This window comes from Castor canadensis, chromosome 18, assembly GCF_047511655.1.
Source record: "Castor canadensis chromosome 18, mCasCan1.hap1v2, whole genome shotgun sequence".
NCBI lineage: Eukaryota > Metazoa > Chordata > Mammalia > Rodentia > Castoridae > Castor > Castor canadensis.
In genome coordinates, this window is record NC_133403.1 from 33,225,429 (window position 1) to 33,246,412 (window position 20,984).

The 20,984-nt window shown below is 45.1% G+C and overlaps 1 protein-coding gene across 1 annotated transcript in view; it reads right to left on the reverse strand.

The window, feature by feature from the left end:
• Srrm4 (serine/arginine repetitive matrix 4) overlaps positions 1-20,984 on the reverse strand; it is a 158,061-nt gene that overhangs the window by 38,630 nt on the left and 98,447 nt on the right. Inside the window, exons 2-3 of the mRNA XM_020163617.2 lie at positions 6,074-6,220; positions 448-534 (exon numbers count right to left, since the gene is read on the reverse strand). Coding sequence (XP_020019206.1) covers positions 448-534; positions 6,074-6,220 — 234 coding nt within the window. The remainder of the gene's footprint in view (positions 1-447; positions 535-6,073; positions 6,221-20,984) is intronic.

Consider the following 20,984-nt stretch of genomic DNA (forward strand, 5'->3'; position numbering starts at 1 on the left):
AAGAAATTGCATAAAGCACAAAAGAGCCTCTAGTAAGCAAATCATGTAATGCCTACCCATTAACGTGGGTATTGAACTTGGTAGGTGGGTAGTGTGAGAATCGAGCTCCTGTAGATTCTACCATCTCCGCCTGGAGCATTTCTCTTCTCATCTCTAAAATGGGGATAACCATGCTTGCCTCATAGATCATGGCCAAGAGTGAAACAGGTAATGACATAGTAATTCTTTCCACATCCGTTTCTCGTCTAATTCTCTCAAAATCCCAAGAGGTCGGTATTATTACCATTTTGCAGAAGAGGAAAAAGGCACAGAGAGGTGAAGTCCAAGGTTACACAGTTAAGAGGCAGAGATGGGATCTGAGCCCAAGAGGCAGTTACTGTCAGACTATGAAACGTATTCTATTCCTTTTCACATCATGAAGGTCTCATCTCCCCTAATGGTCCTCACCTCCTTCTCTTCTTCCGCGTTGATTTCTTCTTTTTCTTCTTCCCCCTGGAGGAAGGCGGTGGTGTCAAGTCTCTGTCACCAGAGGCACTGTGGAGAATCAAGAGTCAGTCATTAGAGAACCCAAGCTTCTCCAACCCCCTGATCAGGGCTGTTGCAGCCTGGGAAAGAAAGGGAAAGGACCCAGCTCCTTGGAGGATTAAGGACCCATAGCAAATACCTAATTACCACCTCATGGCTGATTTGGTCACACTTCAGATTAAGTGCCTCAAATAAGGACTTAATGCCAGCCTAATGAGACAGACACTGTATGCTACCCAAACACCAATTGATTATTTAAAACAGAGTAATAGAGGTTAACTACTCCTTAATAGATTTATTATTGAATTTGCAAATGACTCACCTCAGTAAATAAATCACTTTTTAAATAGTTAATTGGCAGTTCAGCCCCCTTTCTCTATGCAATCCACCCTGTCTACACTTCCTGCTGGAAATTTAATAGGAGGTAGAAGATATTTCAAGTAGCAGCTGATTATTAAAAGTATATTTGCTAGGTCTAATGTAATGAGATATACACCTTACATTGCCTTACAGATCCTCAAAAACCTCTGCTCTTCAGGAATAATTATTTCCCATTTGATTAAATTCAAATGCTCAGACTTTAGTTAAATGAAGTCAAGTTATCTTCTCTTATAATTGGGGCAGGCTCCAGGGATTATTATTTTTGTCAAAAAAAAAAAACCATTGTCCCATAACAAAGATGAATGACTTGTTGGAAATTGAAACATGTCAACCCAGTTGAATCTGACTAAAAATATAGCATCAATAATAATATTATTATTATTTTAGTAGCAACACAGCTAACAATTTAAGCATTTATTATATGCCAAGTGTTTTATGCTTTTTGATACTCACCCAAACATTTTGAGGGCGGTATGATTTTTATTGTCTCACTTTACAGGTGAAGAACATGAGGTTCAGAAAGTTGAATTGACAATAGCCCACACAATTAGGGGTTATTAGGATTTGAACCTATGTTGATTCTTGCCTTGAGAACTTTTCTGTCTCAAACTTGTTTGTGTGGCCTGTCAGCTGGAAATTACCCAACTCCACAGAGAACATGATAACATACCACCATATTTAATTTCATTTGAGAATCCTGATCAATAGGATGAGTACAAGATTGATACAGTGATTAGAATATGTGTGAAAATCTGTGCATCACATAATAATCACATGGCTACATACACAGTATTTTCCCATGAGTCACTTTTCCCAGGTTAAAAACAAATGTTAGCCAGGTGTGGTGGTGTACACGCCTGTAACCATAGCACTCAGGAGGCTGAGGCAGGAAGATGGAGAGTTCCATGTCAGTTTAGGCTACATGACAAGACCCTGTTTCAAAAAAAAAAAAAAACTAAAGAATAAAACAAAAATATAAACAAAACACAGACAAAATATACAAGCAAACTTGGTAAGAATTAAGACCTTGGTTACTTAATTACACTTACACAATATAAAGTACAAAGCCCAGCACACATGTCCAGGAAGTGAACAGGCCAATTCCAAATTTTTTTTCCGAAGAGTGTTTGACACACAATAAGAGTCTGATAAATATTTGTCAAGTGACCAAATAAGGGGTGAATGGATAAAATAATTTAACTACTTGTTAAATTAGATTACTTCATATAAACACTTCCCAGGGCAGCAGCTGCCAGGAATTTGAGGGGAAAAAGTTTAAGGGAAAAATACTTAAGGAAAAAAAAAAAACTCTTACAGAATATACAGGGACCTCAAAAAACTAAACTCCCCCATATCAAAGAGCCAATAAATAAGTGTGCAACTGAATTAAACAGAACTTTTTCAAAGGAAGAAGTCTAAATGGCCAAAAAACACATGAAAAAATGCTCATTATCCCTGGCCATAAAGGAAATGCAAATCAAAACCACACTAAGATTCCACTTCACATCTGTTGGAATTGCTACCATCAAGAACACCACCAACAACAAATGTTGTCAAGGATGCAGGGAAAAAGGAACCCTCATACACTGCTGGTGGGAATGTAAGCTAGTACAACTACTCTGGAAAACAGTATGGAGGCTTCTTAAAAGACTAAATGTAGACCTGCTGCATGATCCAGCAATCCCACCCCTGGAGATATGCCCAAAGGAATGTGACTCATGTTACTCCAGAGGCACCTGCACACCCATGTTTATTGCAGCACTATTCACAATAGCCAAGTTATGGAAACAGCCAAGATGCCCCACTACTGATGAATGGATTAAGAAAATGTGGTATTTATATACAATGGAATTTTACTCAACCATGAAGAAGAGTGAAATATTGTCATTCACAAGTAAATGGATGGAACTGGAGAAATCATCTTAAGCAAAGTTAGCCAGGCTCAGAAGGCCAAAAATCTCATGTTTTCCCTCATAGGAGGATTATAGACCCAAAACAAATGCAGTGATATTATTGGACAGGGGAGAATGTGCATGGGAGAAATAGGGAAAGTTAGGAAACCTAAAACTTGAATGTGGTTGATGTACTCACTGTAGAGGAGTGAATATAGTCATCTTAAACTGGCAGAGGCCACTCTGGGAAGGGGACTAGGAAGTAGCGACGAGGTCTGGTAGAGATGAGCCAATGTGGATTGTAATACACATGTGCATGGAAGCAATGCTAGGAATCTCTCTGTACAGCTGTCTTTACCTCAAACTAGCAAAAATGATATGTCTTTCTTGCTATCTCTTATGTTTTCTCTTCAACAAAATCGGAGAAAAAGAGGGCAGAACAGATTCTGCCCGGAAGTGGGGGTGGGGAGGTGGCCCAAAGAATGTATACACATGTGAGTAACTGTAAAAACAATAAAATAAGATTTAAAAAAACTCATAAAATGAGGAAAGGTCTCACTGTTTCAGTCACCACTCTAACTTCTGGAATCCTAGGATCCCAGGGGAGAAAGGTAGGAGATCCACTGTCCTATCTAGGTTTTTGGTAATAGGTATAAAACAGAGAGTCTTTCAATTTTGTAAATTTGATGTTTATGAGGCGATTATGATAAATTAACTCCCTTAATAAATTTCAAATGCCTCTAGTCAAGTGGACCTACCTTTCTTCTATTCCATTGCATCAGCTCTCCTAGGTGCAGCATCAGAGAATAATGGTGAACACACAGTGGATAGCATGCAGGGTTTGAGGATGAGATGTTATATGAGCTATGGTTCCAGATACAGTGGTTAAGTACAGTGTTAAAGACACAGAGTCCACGTGCTCAATGGTTATGTATGCAGTGCTTAAAAATGTGCAGTGGTTAAGTACATCATGCATGATTAGATCTACGTTGGTTCCATGCACAGCGACTAACTTTGCCGAGGTCAGACATGTGGTTTAGGAATACAGCAGGAAGTAATACTGGCTCTAGAATCCAACAAACCTGGACTTCAAATCTAGCTCTTACTTCCTAACTCTTATTTGCATTTTCACCATGTCAAAGATGGGAATTAAACATGGTACCTGTGTTATACTTTCGTTGCCAGGAGCTGACTTAACGTTACGTGCCCTGGTCCTCCACAGAGTAAGTTTACAGTAGAAGGGGCTTCCGTTACAGTCTGCATAATGACGTCCCTATCAATGACAGGTGGTGGTCCCATTAGATGATCATGGAGCTGACAAACTCCTACTGACTAGTGACATCGTGGCACAAGGCATTGTTCATGTGGGTATGGTAAGGCTGTGCTGCCAGTCTCATAAAAGTACAGCACATGTGACTACGCACAGTGCAGGTCATGTGGTAATGATAAGAAATGCCTGTTTACTGGGTTGTGCATTTGCTGTACAATTATTGTTAGGATGTACTCCTACTTACAGAAAGCAAACACTGACTGCCAAACAGTACCCTATGTGCACCACAGGAGCCTCGTGCATCTTGCGTTTACCTCTGCTCCTGATTGTATCATTTTCTCTTCTGCTTGTTTTCATCTTGTGCTGTCTTGTTCACTGCAGCCCTAGGAGCCATAGGCTCCACCTTGTGCATATTTATTCCACCAAGCCCAGGTGTGCAATAGGCTATACCGTCGAGGTTTGTGTAAGCACATCCTAAGATGTTCACACAATGACAAAATCTCCTGAGGGCAAATTCATCAAATGTATCCCCACTGCATGCATATATATGACTGCCATATAACTATTCTGACTTTTATTATCACAATTACTATCATTGTCATCATTATTGTGATATTTTACATGTCAGAGAGTTAGTCACAGATAGGAGGGAGCACTCTACAATTGACATGACATCATTTTTCAGATTTTCATGCCCCAAACTTTCTTTTCCGGCCCCATGAGACTCCAACTAGTGTTTTTCAAGGACTTCCTGTATTCTAGATTCACTGTGAGGACCTGTACATGCCCGATCTAATTAATCCTCACTACCCCCTTGAGAATGAGATTTCAACTTTTCCATTTTATAGTAAAAAAACTGAGACCCAGGGAAGCAAAAGAATTTGCCAGTCACTCAGTTTGCCAGTGGTAGGGTCCAAGTGCGAACACAAGGCTCTACAGAACACAGACTGTCTTTGACCATTTGGAAGACCCTGGTTTTAAAAGTACAAAAACTCCTTCCTCCCCTCTTCTCTCTCCTCTTCCCACATTCTCTTCTATAACAACACTTTCTTCCTGTTTCTTAGAGAATACTTGGCAGATCTGACGCAGAACTTCACTTCTGAAGTTGAGTGAACTTAACTGTTTATCAGTGATGTCATAGCCCAACCAAAGCCAGGAGCTGAGATGGCAGCCTGCAGGGAGGGGGCACTGCTGTACTCTGGTTTCCTAAGTCATTTATTTTTAAAAATTCAGTAATTAGGTCTCCTAGAATCAGAATCCTTAACTAAGGGTCCCTATCCATTGGACGCAGGGGTATAGACCTTCTGAAATGATGATAGAATGTTCAGTGTTCTTAGATGCAGCACCTTTTGCTTTCATCTAACTCTTCAATAGGTGCCCATAATGGATTAGACCTCTACCAAGAATTCCAGGATGTAAGGAGAGAATTTGGATCAGGGTCAGGGATCCTCGGGCTAATCTTGGTCCTGTTATCAACTTGGCTCTATCTATCAACTGGTGTTACACGCTCTGATTCAACGTAAGGAATCTGGGGAGTAGCACTAACCAAGGACAGTGAGTTTATTTTCCACCTGTCACTGGGGTTGGATACCGACCAACAGCACACAAGAGTGGTGTTAAACAGAGCAGTAGGCACCAGAGGAACTCTATCATCTATGGCAGAAGCCAATAAACTATGACCAGTGGGCTAAAACCAGCTTGCTTTCTGTTTTTGTAAATAAAGTTTTCTTGGAACTCAGGTATGTATACCCGTTTCCATAATATCTCCGGTGAGTTTTGTGCCACCATGGCAGATTTGAGTAGCTGTGACAAACATCACTGGGTCCACAGACATAAATATTTACTATCTGGTCTACCACAGAAAACATTCCTGACCCTTGATTTATGAGTCCAAAAGAGGAGCTTGTAAAAGAGAGAGGAGAGATGAGGCCAAAAAGGCAAACTTCACTTCTGACCCTTGAAGTTGAACTTTGAATTGGATTGAGAGGAAGAGGCAGCATCTCACCTGCGTGCTCTGGCAGGACCCAGCTCCCGGCAGGCTTTGCTCTTCTCCCAGCTGTTAGTGCTCAAGGCCTCAGTGGCCAGACGCGGATCCAGCTTTTCTGAAGGTCCATCTTGGACTGGGACCATGGGATTGCTCTGGGGCTCTGTCCTACAGGGGAAGAGATAAGGAGGCAAATTCGTTAGGATGTACAAAGACACCTCATTAAATATTCAGACTTTCTAATATTTTCCAGCTTCCCTTGCAATTAGGTAAGGCCATTAGATTATCTTTGGCCTGTTGTCTCTGAGTGGAAAGACGTATCATTTCCAGTTTAAGGCAATCATGATCCATGTACCTTCTATATCCCTCTCATCCTCTATCACAGTGACTTTAGAGACTACATATTCTGAAGAGCAAAGCTACTCAAAGGAAGAGAGATGCCTCAGCTACATCAGATTTTACGGGAGAGAAATAAACCTTAATTAGATAAAACTACTCAGATATTACTGCACCATAACCTGTCTTATCCAGACTAAAACACAGGCAGATGCTGGAAATCAGAATTTCACTTCCTCTCTCAGACAAAAACAGAAGCTAAAACAGTTCCGTTCCATTTTTCTGCCCTACCTGTCTCCTCTTATCTAAGGTTTACTGACTTGTGGTTAACTATGATCCATAAATATTAAATGGAAAATTCCAGAAATAAAGAAGCCACAAGTTTTAAATATGGACTATTCTGAATAGTGTGATGAAATACAATGCTGTCACACTCCATCTTTCTTAAGACATAAATCATCCATTTGTCTACCATATCCATGTTGCATCACCTAACCACCTGTTGGTCACCTGGCTGTTTTGGTCACCAGATGGACTGTGGTTATGTTCAAAGTAACCCTTATTTTACTTAATAATGGCCCCAAAGTACAAGCAACTAGTGATGCCGGGAATTTGAATATGCCAAAGAGGAACCCATACAAAAAGATGTTTTGAGAGAAGGAGAGAGGGACAGAGAGAGAGAGAGAGAGAGAGAGAGAGAGAGAGAGAGAGAGAGAGAAACTTACCTAACTTTTATTACAGCTTATTGTTGCAACCTGTCTGATTTTATGAATTGTTACTGTTAACCCTATGCTGCACCAATCCATAAATTAAACTTTATCATAGGTATGTGCATATGGGAAAAACCACAGTAGATACAGTGTTCGAGACAATGGTTTCAGGCATCCACTGGGCATCTTGGGATGTATCCTTAGTAGATAACAGAGGACGACTGCATACCTGATTTCAAACACTGTCTTCTTCATTCCATCTCAGTTGGGCCTGGGGCCAACTCACTTAATATCTCTGAGTTGCAGTCTCCCCAGTATTAAAACAGGGCACCTATCTGTTCATGTCTTGTTGAGTTGTGAAGACAAAGTGAGATAATTTGTCTATTTGCCTTGCTTTTATTTCCTTATAAATCAGTCATCAATCCAGCTTCCCTGATACGGAGCCACATATTTGGGACAGGAGTTCCCATGAAGGCATGAGATTCCCTCCTTCCACCCAAACATAGGCTCCAAATAATCCTGGGGAGTCATTGATGGGTCCCACCTCTTTTAAGTCCCAGAAAAGGAGAAGAAGTTGCCTAGTCACTCAGCTTTTAAAAAGCCTGTCACTCAAAGTCCTGGCTCCTAACCAAGAAGAGTCAGGAGTTTGAGGGTCACAGGTATACTTGGCACCATTTGGAGAGCTCTGCTCCCTGCTCATCCTGTCTTCAGACCTTCAGGTCAAGCATTGATCAAAAGCATTAGCATTTCTCCTGCACCAGACCCCTTCAGTCAGTGCATTAAGATTGGTTTTATGACTCAGGATGAATGCATCTGATAAGCCCCCGGCTCCGTGGGGCTCTCACCAAGCAAGCCAAGCCTAGTCAATATGGAAGGAAGGACAGAACAACACATCCATCTCTGTCAACTGTTTATCGGCATATCTTTAGAAGCAGAATTGGGAGATACTGCAAGTCCAGGAGGGATGGAGAGTCTAATGAGGACTGACCAGTCCTCTGCCCTGCCGTCCAAGCTTCCAGAACTCCTTTCCATTCTGCTGAACCTTGGTTTTCCCTAAGACTCCCAGCCCCATTTCTTCTTCTCCCAGGACTCCATTTCCATGCCATTTTTCTTTTCCTTCTACCACTTGGAATGTTGTCCTGGCTCTTCCCCAACAACTCAAAAGCTATTTCTGCCCAGCCCCTGGCAAGACTGGCCTCTTCCCACACTTGTGCTGGCCTAGGCTAGCCTGCACCTGTTATTCCAGTCCCTGAGTGTTTATGATGGTGCAGGCCAGATCTGGGTGTGGAATGCAGTGACTCCAACACAGAATGCTGCTATGATTATGGAGTTTACATCCTAGATGGGAGCAGATAACTGACACATAGATAGTAAAAATATGACCTATTGACTGGAAATGAATGTGGTGAGAATAAGGCAACACATAAGGCTAGGAAATGGGGGGAAGTGGCTGATGTTTTGGGCACAGTAATCAGAGAACTCCTTTCTGATGAGAAGCAAGGGAGTGGAGACTTGAAGGATTAAGGGCTAACCTTGAGGCTTGGGATGGTTAAAAATGTGTTCACAGATTCTTTGACACTATGCCATCCAAAGATGCAACTGAATTTCTCTCCCCTTGAGTGCTGGAAGAACTTAGTGACTTACTTGTAATGAATACAGTGGTAGAAGTTATCATGTGAAACTTTTGAACTTGGTTCCTAAAGACAGCATTGCATCTGCCTTTCTCTCTTGGATTGATACCTCTTGGGGATGCCAGTCGCTATGTTGTGAAGACACTCAAAGCAGCCCTGTGGAAAGGCCCACATGAAGAACTGAGGTCTCCCACCAATACCCAACATCATGCCAGCCAGGTGAGTGTTACCTTGGAAGTAGGTCCTCCAGCTCCAGTAGGGCTTTCAGATGAAATCACAGTCTTGGCTGACATCTGACTACAATCTCATGAAAGATAATGAATCAGAGCCCCCAGCCAAATTCCCAACTCCCAGAAACTGTGAAACACTCTTGCTTACTGTTGCTTTCAGCCACAAAGACTTTGGGTAATTTATTGCACAGTCATGTATAACTTCCACACTGGTGTCTGCAGAAAGGGGAAAGTATATTCCAGGAAGAAAGAATAGCGAGGGAAAAGACCCTGAACATATAAAAAGAACAGCAAGCAAAGGCTAGTGTGGAAAGTGGTGAGGTCAGAGATTAGATCTTTGCCTGCAAAAATGGGAAGGCCCTGGGGGCCTCTGTAGCTGAAATATAAAGCTTTTTGAGCAGAGGACTGGTTGGATCTGGCTTGCATTTTGGAAGGATCACTCCAGCAGTTGAGACTATATTACAGCCTAGGCTCAGCTCAGTGAAACAGCAATGGAAGTAATGACATGCAATCAGGTTCCAAACATTTTTGAAAGTTGTGCTAACATCATTTACTACTGATTAAATGTGGGAAGCAAGAGATGAAGAAAAGAGAAGGAGTCATGGATGTCTCCAAGGCGTGGAGCCTGAGCAACTGGAAGGATGGGGGTCACCACTGATGAGATGGGGAAGGTGTTGCAGGGAGCAAGCTTTTGGGGAAATCTAGCCCTTTTTCTGGGATATGAAAGTTTCTTTACTACAGTGGCTGCAGCTCTTAATGATGTGTTGTCTTCTTTCACGCTAGACTCTGAATCCCTGAGAACAAGACTATGCCTGGCTTCTCCAGAGCCTGCTGCTTAGTAATGCACAGTGTCAGCAACATTTGTTCAGTGAACAAATGAAAAAAGGCAATGGATTGTCTAAAGGGAAAGGGCTTTCGTGTTGCAGTTGGTGGCAATGGAGACCCAGGGACAGTAAATAACCCGGCCAGTGCCTCAGTCTGCTTCCACTGGGCAATATCCATTCTATTTTTTTTTAAAGAAAAGTGACCACAATGCTTATGAACTTATACACAATTTCCACCAAAGCTTTGAGTTGGAGACACATAGGAATAGAATTTCAAACTGGGGTATTCTAAAAAATCAAGACACAAGTCTGCCCCAGAAGCAACCCCATCACAGACAAAAGCAGAGTGGAGGTGAGGCATTTGGCAGTGAGTAAATTCATGGGCAGCCTTTGGGGTTGGGTGGCAGAGCTCAGAGGTGTGTGTGATGGAGGGGAAGAGGCATGAGCTATCTGAAGGGTTGGGGAGGCTGGCGATGCTCTGCCAGGCACACGGCACAAGCCTCAGTGTGCAGACATTTCCCCGTGATTGTCCATAGGAAGGGCTGGGCTTGGTGAAGAAGGACATAGTAGGTAATATTTACCTCCAACAGTACTGATTTCCCCTTCCTGGGGTTGGGAACTTCCTATCTGGGACTTTGCAATAAAACAAACAGAAATATAATAAATTCTACAGGAAGTGTTGAGGGGAGGAAGAAAGGAATTCTTCATAATGTCACATTTAAGATCTTCTTCCAAGATGTTCAACAGTTTGCTTCTCAGCTTTCTCAAAGCTGAAAGAGACTCAGAGAACAAGTAGTCCAGTGTTTCCCAAGTCTGCCACGGCATTGTAAGCTCCCAAAGATATTTTAAAAATACAGATTCCTAGGTTCCAACCTAGCTGTAATAAATGAGTCTGCAAAGGGTGAACCCAGGAATCTGTTACAGAAATATCCTAGGCAATTCAATCTTCTATCAGATCAAGGGTAAAGTCTAAAGTCTGAATGATGTAGCCTCAGCCCCACTCTCACCCACGTCTCCTACCCATCTCTCTGTCCACTGCTCTAGCCACATGGCCTTCTTGGTGTTTCTCAAATAGGTCAAAAACTTTCCTGCCTCTGGGCCTTTGTTCTTGTTGTTCCCTCCACCTGGCTTGCAGCTCCTCCAGCAATATGCACCAGCAGCTCTCCCTGACCTTCTGATCTCACCTTGCTCAATGAATGTTTATGTAATGGATGGGTGGATGGATGGATGGATGAGTAGGTGAGTGGGTGGGTGGATGAATGGGTGGATGGATGAATGGATGGATGAATGCATAGGTGGGTGGATGGGTGGATGAATGGATGGATGGATAAATAAGTGAATTCTGATGGTCAATCCCATGTGGGATTCATAAATCAGGCTCAACCTCTTCCTACACAGGTCCTGGTACAGCAATGCAACATCACACTGCCCTTGAGAAGAATCAGACCTCAGCCAAGCCACCACCCTTTTTCCTTTCCTCCCTTCAGCTTTGCATCCTTGCAGGGTCTTAGAAAAATTCTGTGCTTGGTCTTCACTGAAAAGTACTGGCAGCTGCCTCCTTTTCACCACCCTGCTGTTCAATATTGCATAAAAAAAAGAAAAAAAATACTTAAAAGAAGGCAAGATCTTCAGGGGACAACTGAAACAGCGGAGTCAAAGGCTTGCACATTTCACTTCATGGAGTGGGGCACCAGTGTTGAATTCCTCAAGGTCTCTTCCCCCTTCCCCCCCCTTCCCCCCCCTCCCCGGTATTCCTGCTAATCAGAGACCTGGAGCTCAGATGCTGCTGTCCGTAGTCATGGCAACCGGCAGAATCCGAGCCTCTGATAAGAGTCAGGACTGAACTTTCCGAAAACTCTCTAAGATGCCTGGATCCCCAGCTGCTTCCCTGCCTCCCATCAAAGCGTGTGCTCACGGAATATTTGTTCCCAACAAAGTGCTCATTTGGCCCAGGGTTGGGGCAGATCCTCAAGGCCCAATCCCTAGACTGTGTTAATATAATTTGAGAATCAGAGGCAAACAATGTTGGAGCAGGAAGAGACCCATATCTAACCAACCTTTGTGCAGAGTGGGGAAACTGAGGCCCCAAGAGGCAGGGGACTTGCCCCAGTCCACATTGTCAGTCATGTCAGAGTTATGACTGGAACTATGGCCTTTGGACTCCCAGTCCAGTGCTCTTTCCATGCCACTTGATCCTAACAGCAACTAGTGTTTACCAAGCACCTCCTGCATGGCTGAATGTGACGAGCACTTCTCACTCATAATCTCACTGCAGCAGCTGAAATGGCGCCCCAGTAGCCATTATCTGTCCCACTGTGAAGATGGAGAGACTGAGACCTGGAGATATTATGCGGCCAGAAGGCTAGCAACCCTGCCTGGTCACAAAAGAAACCAAGCATGGCAGTCACACACCTGGAATCCCAGCTATGAGGGTGGTGAAGACGGGAGAATCATGGTGCAAGGCTGGTATAGGCACAAAGCGAGAGAACCTATCTGAAAAATAATTAATGCAAAAAAGGGCTGTGGTGTGGCTCAAGTGGTAGAGCACCTGCCCGACAAGCACTGAGTTCAAACCCCAGTACTGCTAAAAAAAAAAAAAAAAGAGGCCACTTTTAAAATGCAAAGAAGTGATAATCAGGGTTGGTAATTTCCTTGTAAGACAGGGACTTCCTGTGTTTGGAGAGCATCTGTCCCTCAAGATTTAGTCTGAATCTTATGTCCCACAAAAAGAAGAGTTACCGGCCATTAGACTTGGGACATCACCGACCCTGATTGCTGTCAATTTTACTGATGTCTCTTTCTTTGTGCAGAGCATTTCAAAACCTACCCATTCTCAAAGGGTGCTGCTGCCCCCTGTAAGGCGTGCAGTGCAATGTGCCTCTCTCACACTGGTGAAGACAGAGGCCTAGAGCGGCAAAGGGCCTTGCCATCCACTCAGCGCTCTGGCCCCATGTTGTTCTACTCTTGCACCAGGTGATGACCCTTGTCCCCACACTGGCCAGAACCCCTAATTCTGCTGGCATCCATAGACAACAGAAGCCCAGAGCCTCGTGCTCATGATCCCACCACAAAACCCAATGGACCCAGTCCAAGGACAAGATGGATTTGGCTAATTTGAGCCTTAGCTTCTGGGACTTTGGTCTGGGCTGTGTTAATATCCTGGCTCGAAGTCTTGGCACTCCAGGTCTTTTTCAAGGTTAATCTAGTTAATTAAACCTGGTTGGGGGAAGTCTGTGGGAGCTGTGACGCTCGGAACTTTTCTGTAGGGGCAGGAAAAGACACTGAGCTTGAAAGAAGAATGGGGATTCTGCAGAGTGATGTGGGAAGCATCATTTGGATGCAGAGGCAGTCAGGCTCATTTTAGTAGAAACTGAATGAAAAACATGAAAGTTTGATGAGGTGGCATTTCCCTCTTCATTTCATTCATAGATGTTTTCTGAACATCTACTTAGCATCAGATTTCAAAACCCAGAAGTCACCCAGATCTGGTCTCCGCCCTCAAGAACTTCTTATCCCGCAAGGAGAGACAGATCCATAACACTGGGGACTGCAATGGAAACAGTAAATTCTTTAGCAGAGAGAAGGTCAGGGGGCACCTGACCCAGCCTGGGGAGTGTGGGTGGGTGGCCATGGAAGGATGGAAAGAAACATGTCAGGAAAGTGAACCCCAGCTCCAAGACACAGCAGTGGACCTTTGTGTAACTCAAAGGACTGGGACGTTAGAACAGACTTGGGGTGGAGGCTGGAAGGTAAGACTTGAGACTAAGGAGGTTTACAGGGGCTGGATGTTTCAGGGCCATGTGGACAGGTGCCTTTTAGGACTTAGTATGCTTATAAGTCACTTAGGGATCTTTGCTGGACTCCAGAGACTTGCTCAATAGATGTGGGTGAAAGCCTTGAATTTCTGCATTTCCAATCCATTCCCCGAGATGCTGTCATTCCATGGATCATACATCAAGTGGCCAGACTGTAGATTCTGCAAAGGATTTGAGGGCTGACCTACATAGACAAGGACAGCCTTCTACCACACTCTCTACTTAGGCAACAGATGAGAATGGATTGTTCAGTTTTCAGGGCCAAGAGCAAGCGTGCCTGTGTGTGTGTGTGAGTCTGTGGTAAACACTCTTGTATATCAATAATCCCCAGTTCTCAAGTTCAGATCAAAGGGCAAAAGAACCATGTGGAGAAAAATTGGCTCAGCATTTCTTGTCCAACTCAGCCAAGCAGGTCAGGCTTCCACCCAGCCTGGGTTTTGAACTCTCATCACAGAAGCCATCTATCTGCTGTTCTCCAATTGACCTCCAATCCACCCCATCATTTGTCCCTCCACAGGCCAGCCTGTCAATCGCCCATTGGCAGCAAGAGATGAAACTACTGAGAAGGGAATTGGAGTTGATTGTTGGGACTGCCTTTGAGGCAGGATATACCTAAGTTGGGAATGAGGTGAATTCTAGAAGGGCATAGTTTCTCATTTGAACAGGTTATGAAATGAGAAAGTACCCAGGGCCAGGAAGTCCTACTGCCCTGGGCTCCAGTCCTGATTCTGCCACACTGTGTCACCATGGGCAAGAATAACACCTCTTACTCCTCCAGCCTGGGCTCCCTCAGGGTTTGGATTTCTCTGAGGAGGGTGAGATGCTGCCTGTGTTTTCTTGTCATGGGACGGATTGTGCAAGGTAGGTCCCTCTGAGGCGTCACCATGGCCTCTGCTGGAAGAAAGACCAAGCAAGCAAGCTCAGCTAGAAAGAGGGAATTGTCTGCAAGACCAGGAGGAGACCCCTAGCCCAGGGTGGGAGGAGGTTTTGGTGCAAGACCTGAGAGAGTGAAAACTGGTCCTGGAAGGTACTGCCAGGGACCATTCTTCTGTTACTCTTCGTTATACAAATATTTACGGAGCAAATATGTGTATGTCTGTGTAAGCCATATTCTAGCCACCATTGGAGCTTGCATTCAAGCACAATGTGCAGAGGGAGGAGGAGTGCCAAGAATAAACATAAAGTGCTCAATATGTGTACTACTAGACAACAATGAGCTTTATAGAAAAAAGAAGTGCTGTAGCGTAAGGGAGATGGACAGCTGCTGGGAGGACATTGCAATTTCAAATGGGGAGACCAGAGAAGAATTCAGCAAGAAGGTGACATGAACACAAATGCTTGAAGGTGGTGAGTGAGCTTTAAGCATGGCTGGGGAACATAGTAGGTAGAGGGTACAGCATGTGCAAAGGCCCTGAGGTAGAAACATACTAGATGCAGCAAGGAATAGCAGTGTGGCTGGAGCTGAGTGAGCAAAGGATGAATAGCAGGGGATGGATGCACAGAGAGGTAATGAAGGACCAGCTTGTGGACAGATGATGACTTGACTTGTCTCAGTGAAATGAGAAGCCATTGGAAGGTTCAGAAGAGAGGACACTTGTGCTCTAACTTAGATCTTTGGCTGCTTGCTAAGTGGTGACAGCAAAGGAGCTGGACTAGAAGCAGGAAGACCAGCAAAGAGATGACTTCAATAATCCAGGCGAGGGAAGATGGTGGCTGGGGTCAGTGTTATCACTGCCCATAGCTGTGAGCAGTGGTCAGATCCTGGCCATATAGTGAAGGGAGAAGCACCGGGTTGCACATGCATTGGAGGTGCAGCGTGAAAGAGAGGGGCCGAGGATCACTCCAAGATGTTTGGAGGATGGAGCTGTCAATCACTGAGCCTGCAACAATAATAGGCAGAGCCAGGTATTTGGGCAGGATCCTCTGGAGCTCAGTCTTGCAGGTGTTAATTTTGCGAGGCCAGACAGACGTCATGCTGACCGTTGGGTATGGCGCCTGAGTTCAGAGAAGAGACCCGAATTGGGAAATTCATTTGAGAGAGGTCAGCTGTTAGACAGTGTATTTAAAAGCCAGAGGCTTGGCCTTCTGGAATTCAGATGGAGCATCTGGCTAGATTGGGTGGGGACCTGGACAGGGAAGTAAGCTTTGATGATATTTGATGGTTTTTGGGATAACAAGGTGATACAATAGGAATGTGGACCGGCTCTTAAACTGTGCTTATAAAATATCTGATGACTTTAGTTAATTAATTAATTAATTAATCCACTCACTCATCTGCTAAACATCATTTTAATTTCAGTGAAGGGCCAGACATGAGTCCTTCCCTCAAGAGCACAGTCCAGCAAAAGGGACAGGATGGAAACCTAAGAAACTGTCCTGGAGGGGTGAAAGCTGCCTGAGGAAGGAGCTGTCCTGAGTGTGGAGGAGGGATATTTGCTTGCAAGAAACACCGCAAGCTGCACAGAGGATGCCAAGTTTCTGACCCAGGACAGTTGACAGCATAGAGATGAGATTACTCTCCCTGGTCATTCACCAGCTGGGTGACCTTGGGCAAGTTGCGTCACCTCTCTGGTGCACACCCAGTTGTGTTTGTCTCACAGAGCTGCTGTGCAGATGAAACAAGTTGATGACACATGTCCAGTGCTTAGACAGTGCCTGACATATGGTGGCACCTTCTAAATATCAGCCACACTGTCCAGAGACAGGCTGTAACTGGTCTCCTGCCTCACTTGCAAAGCTTGCCTCTGGGGACCTACTCGCTGCTGATTTTGATCGCTGTTCCCCAGACAGCTGAGGCAAGGGATTCTGGGGAAAAATGGGAGGGGCAGAGAGGTTGGAGTGCCCTTGAGGGTCTCGTGAGATGCTCTTGCACCGGGGTCAGGCCTTGGTGGCCCAACACCAAGCTGAGTGGCTACATTAGCACCTAAAAGCAAACTGCTCTCATTCCCTGCAGCGTCCTGGTAGCTCAGGGATGAAATTGTCATGCCTCCCCACCCAGAGTCACCCACTGGACCCTTTTGTCGGCCGGAACTGCAGACATAGTGCTCCTGAGAGGTACACGCATGCACACACACACCCCGCCCCGCCCCGCTAGTACCCAAAGCTGAGGGTTAGGACAAAAATTCCTAACAAGCAGGGAGTGAGCAGCCGCTCAATTCCACAGAGAGGACAGAGCAGACAAGCCACAAATCTCGATGGCAGGCAGTGAGCTCCTGAGGTCTGGGCTTGTTAGCTTTAAAATAACAGCACAGAGAAATGAGATGAAGGGCTTCCATGGGAGAAGCTGTCAGATGCCTCGCCTCACACTGTTGGAGCCACCCGAGGGGCCCCTATTCTCTCTCTCTGGGTTATAGAAACTGAGAGTGAGCCTGTATTGCCAGGTCACAGTTTCAGAGCTTGTCAGAGGTAGGCCAGTCTTTGGAGGACATGGAGACAAAGCTTGGAGAAGCTGAGGGCTGAAGGGGACACTCAAGGACACTCTGTGAGCTGGGGGTGGAACAGGGACCATCAGGTCTAAGCTGTGTGGATGTTGCTGATCAGAGCCCAGACCCTTGGGACCAGGTGGGTGTGAGGGTTGATGGCAACGCCTCATGGATGCCCCCTTCCAGAAAGTCATGTCTTTCTCTTGGGGAGCAGGCAGCCCACAGCCAATACAGCCAATGACAAATTGACATCAATGAACCAGAGACCTGCTCCCCTGGCCTCAAGGCAGGACCAGGGCGGCTGTGCCATTCACACCCCAGAGCTCCTCCTGGGATTGAGCTGATGTTGGACTCCTGTTGAAACTGCATCTTTCTTTAGCGTTCTTGTCCCATTCTGTCCTGCCTCCTCCCTCCTGTCCTGAAGATCACACCCCCATAAGTCACGAGCATCAATCCCTGTCTCAGGCTTTATTTCTTGTGAATGCCATCTCAGACATCACCACCCAGAGCAAGTTTTTCTCTATCAAAGTACCATATGCAAAGCAATGGCTAAGTATGGTATTCTCTGGGTTTGACTCTCTGCTTGGCTATTTCCTGGCTGGGTGGCCCACAGGAAACTATTAACATCATAGAACCTTAGCTTTCCATGTGAGGATGTTAAATCACCTGCCTTATGAGGTAGTTGTGAAACTCTTAGCACATTTTTCAAACATGTGATAAGTGATTAGTAAATACAATTTGGTGATGGTGGTGATGCTGACAGTGACAATGATGGTGGTGATGCTGATGATGGCAGAATGAATGGGGAGGTTGGTCCATACCAACTCCACCAATCAGCACAATGCTCTCAGAAGGCTCCCTCTCACCTCTGCACCAATCACCAGCAAGCTCTCAAATCACACCCTTTCTGTTCCCTTTCAGTTAGGCTCATCCCAGAGGCTCCATCCTTTGTCCCCATCCTTCTCTGACAAGGGATTGCTCCTGGAAAAAGGGAGAGAGGCAACATCTGACTTTCCATAGAAATGGCCGTCTCTCAACGCCAGCTCAAGTGTCTCAGAATAAGGAATGGATGGGGCAGGTCTGTCCCTCTGTTAAGACTTTTATCAGCCTTTTAAAAGTCAAAGCCATTATCTCAGGATTGAGGGTTTATTAGAGAGTTTTATCTTTATTAGGCAGTCAGCTTCATGGTGGTCTCCCAGCAACTTTGATGGGTTCCCCTTAGCCTCAAGAGGAATTGATTTGGGGAAGGAGGGTGGCAGGAACAGACCAAGATGTTTAGGACGGCACCTCATCTCTCTTCCTCCCTCCCTCCCTCCCTCTCCTCTTTAAGAGTCTCTCTGCTGACAACCGCAGAGACTCAACGATCAGAAGCCACCAGTCCTGTGGGACCAGGGACTTCAACTCCAAAGATGGTCCTGTTATTTTCAGCATGTGATCTTGGATGAGTCACTTCATCGTTTCTGCAGGGCAGGGATAATGACAGCGCCGAGCCCCCCGAGATGGTGCATGCAAAATGCCTGACACTTGATGTTGGTACTTGTAATTATTCCTTGTGAATAGTCTTGGGGCAGCGTCTTCACGTCTTGGTCTTTGCTCAAGCCAATTCCTCTGCCCAGGAAGCCGTCTGTACTCCACTCTGCTTGTACCCTTCAAGGCTCAGCTCACCATACCCTACTTTTCTGACCCCCCCACCACCAGCCTTCCACCCACCAGGGATAAATTCTTTACTCTGCCATCCTCCAGCATCTACAAAAATCCCTCCAAATTATTGCTGTATGCATGTGGACAAATTCTCTCATGTATTTAAGCCTCAGTTTTCTCACTCTTAAAAATGGGGATAATAATTCTTTATATCTCGAGGTGGTTGTAGGAAATATATATTTGTTAAGCTGAGCACAATGTCTTATTATTGTAATGTAATTACAATTACTACTGAAACAGGCTTGTTAGCTCTGATATGAGAAAGAATTTCTGTTCGAGGAACCCTGGGGGTTGTCCTTTCGTAATCATTTTTTTATCCCAATTTGCCTGGACTAGTCTGAGGAGCCTAAAGGTGGGGGACTTCCCCCCTCCCACCAGTGACTTCTGTGGAGCTGCTCCAATTCCAAGAGTCCCATTTTTTTTAAACGTTCTTCCAAGTACATTTGTGGGGACGGCACAGTAGGGCCCAGATTTCCCATGAATTCCGTCTAAGACATAGACACAGACCACGTGTTTCTCTATCAAACTATCGGATGCAAAACGATGGGTAAGCATAATATGGTCTGGGTTGGAAACTTTGCTATGTTCCTTCCTGGTTGTGTGACCCACAGGAAATTACTAAACATCCTAGAGCCTATTATTCCCTAATTTAAAGATAGGCGTTGTCACCTTCAAACAGTGTCTAAGTTCACTGACCACACCACAGGCATAACCATTTTTCCAGCACTGTGTCACAGTGTTAGTTGAGACATTTATTGAGGATCTGTGATGTGCCAAGCACCTCATTAGGCTTAAAGCACATTATTTCATTTAGGTCCCATAAAAACTCTTAAGGTAGATCCTATAAAGATTGTTTTTTGATGAGAAAACAGAAGCTCAGAGAGGCGTAGTGATTTGTTTAAGGACACACAGCAAGAGAATAAGGGAGCCCAGTATTCTCAAAGAGCTATAACTGGGTGTGCCTGGTCTCTAGAGAGATCATGGCCCCCTCAGTCCAGACAATATCTACGTGGCTTTTGGATTAATTATGTCCCTTTCTGCTGCTGGCCCTGTTGCCACTTCCCCCCTGCCGGCTGGTGTTCAGTCTTTTCTCATTTCCTCGCTCACGCCTGGCTCTCTGGTTGCTGTCTGCTCAGTCTATTGACCAAGACACTCAATCAATCAGCTGGCCTGCCCTGACAGCTGAAAAACACCCCATGCACCAATTTTTCCCTCCAGCGCCTTTCCAAGGACCATGAAGCCTCACTAATTTGGAATTTGCAATGATTTCTCATATAGAACCTGCATTTCTCATTTTGTTAAAAAAAAAAAAGTCAGAATGAAATGTCATCACATGGTCCCTGGGGGCTCTTGAGCAAGGGCCTGGCAGTCAAAAGGCTCTTTCTTTCCTCTTTGTTCCTTCTCCTGGCTTCTTACCCCTGTATCCATCTCTCCGTTGGTTACGACAATGCACAGTCACGGAAGCCTGGCCGGGCGCTGGGCACTGCGCTTAGTGTTTGCATGTGTTTGATCTCACAATTCTCATCACAATGATTAGAAGCTGATATAATTATCGCCTGCATTTTGCCAATGAAGCTACTGAGGCAAAACCAGATTCCACTAGTAGATGGTGGGGATGGGACTTGAACCCAGAGCAATCTGGCTCTAGGGTATGGGCTCAAGACTTCCACCATCATGATCCTTAGGCTGGACACCCTGGGGGCTACTTGAGCATCCTCCATGCCCAGAAGCACACCCTCACTTTGAACTTCTGAGAGTATCATCCCATGGGGGCAGGAAAGCTTTGTGCCCTTCTGTTGCTGTGTGACTGGTGTGTAGACCCGGGTGTTGGAACTCAGTGGAAAATTTCCTTCCAGATTTTGACCACGATGGACACTGCCTTCCAAGGTAGTGGCAAGGAGTTCAAGAAGGATCTTTACTAGGTTCAAATCCTATTTACAGCCCAGGGCAGTGGCTCATGCCTGTAATCCCAGCTACTTGGGAGGTGAGATTGGGAGGATTACAGTTAGAGGCCATCTGAAGCAGAAACTTCACAAGACTCTGTCTCCATCAATGGCTGGAAGTGGTGACACAGGCCTGTCATCCCAGCTACGTGGAAAGGGACAAACAGGAGGGTCAAGGTCCAGGCCCACCTGGGCATAAAAAGTGAGTCTTTATCAAAAACAATGAAAAAAGGGTTGGTGGAGTAACTCACGTAGTAAACACCTGCTGAGCAAGCATAGACTCTGAATTTAAAACCCAGTACCACCCAGAAAAAAATCCT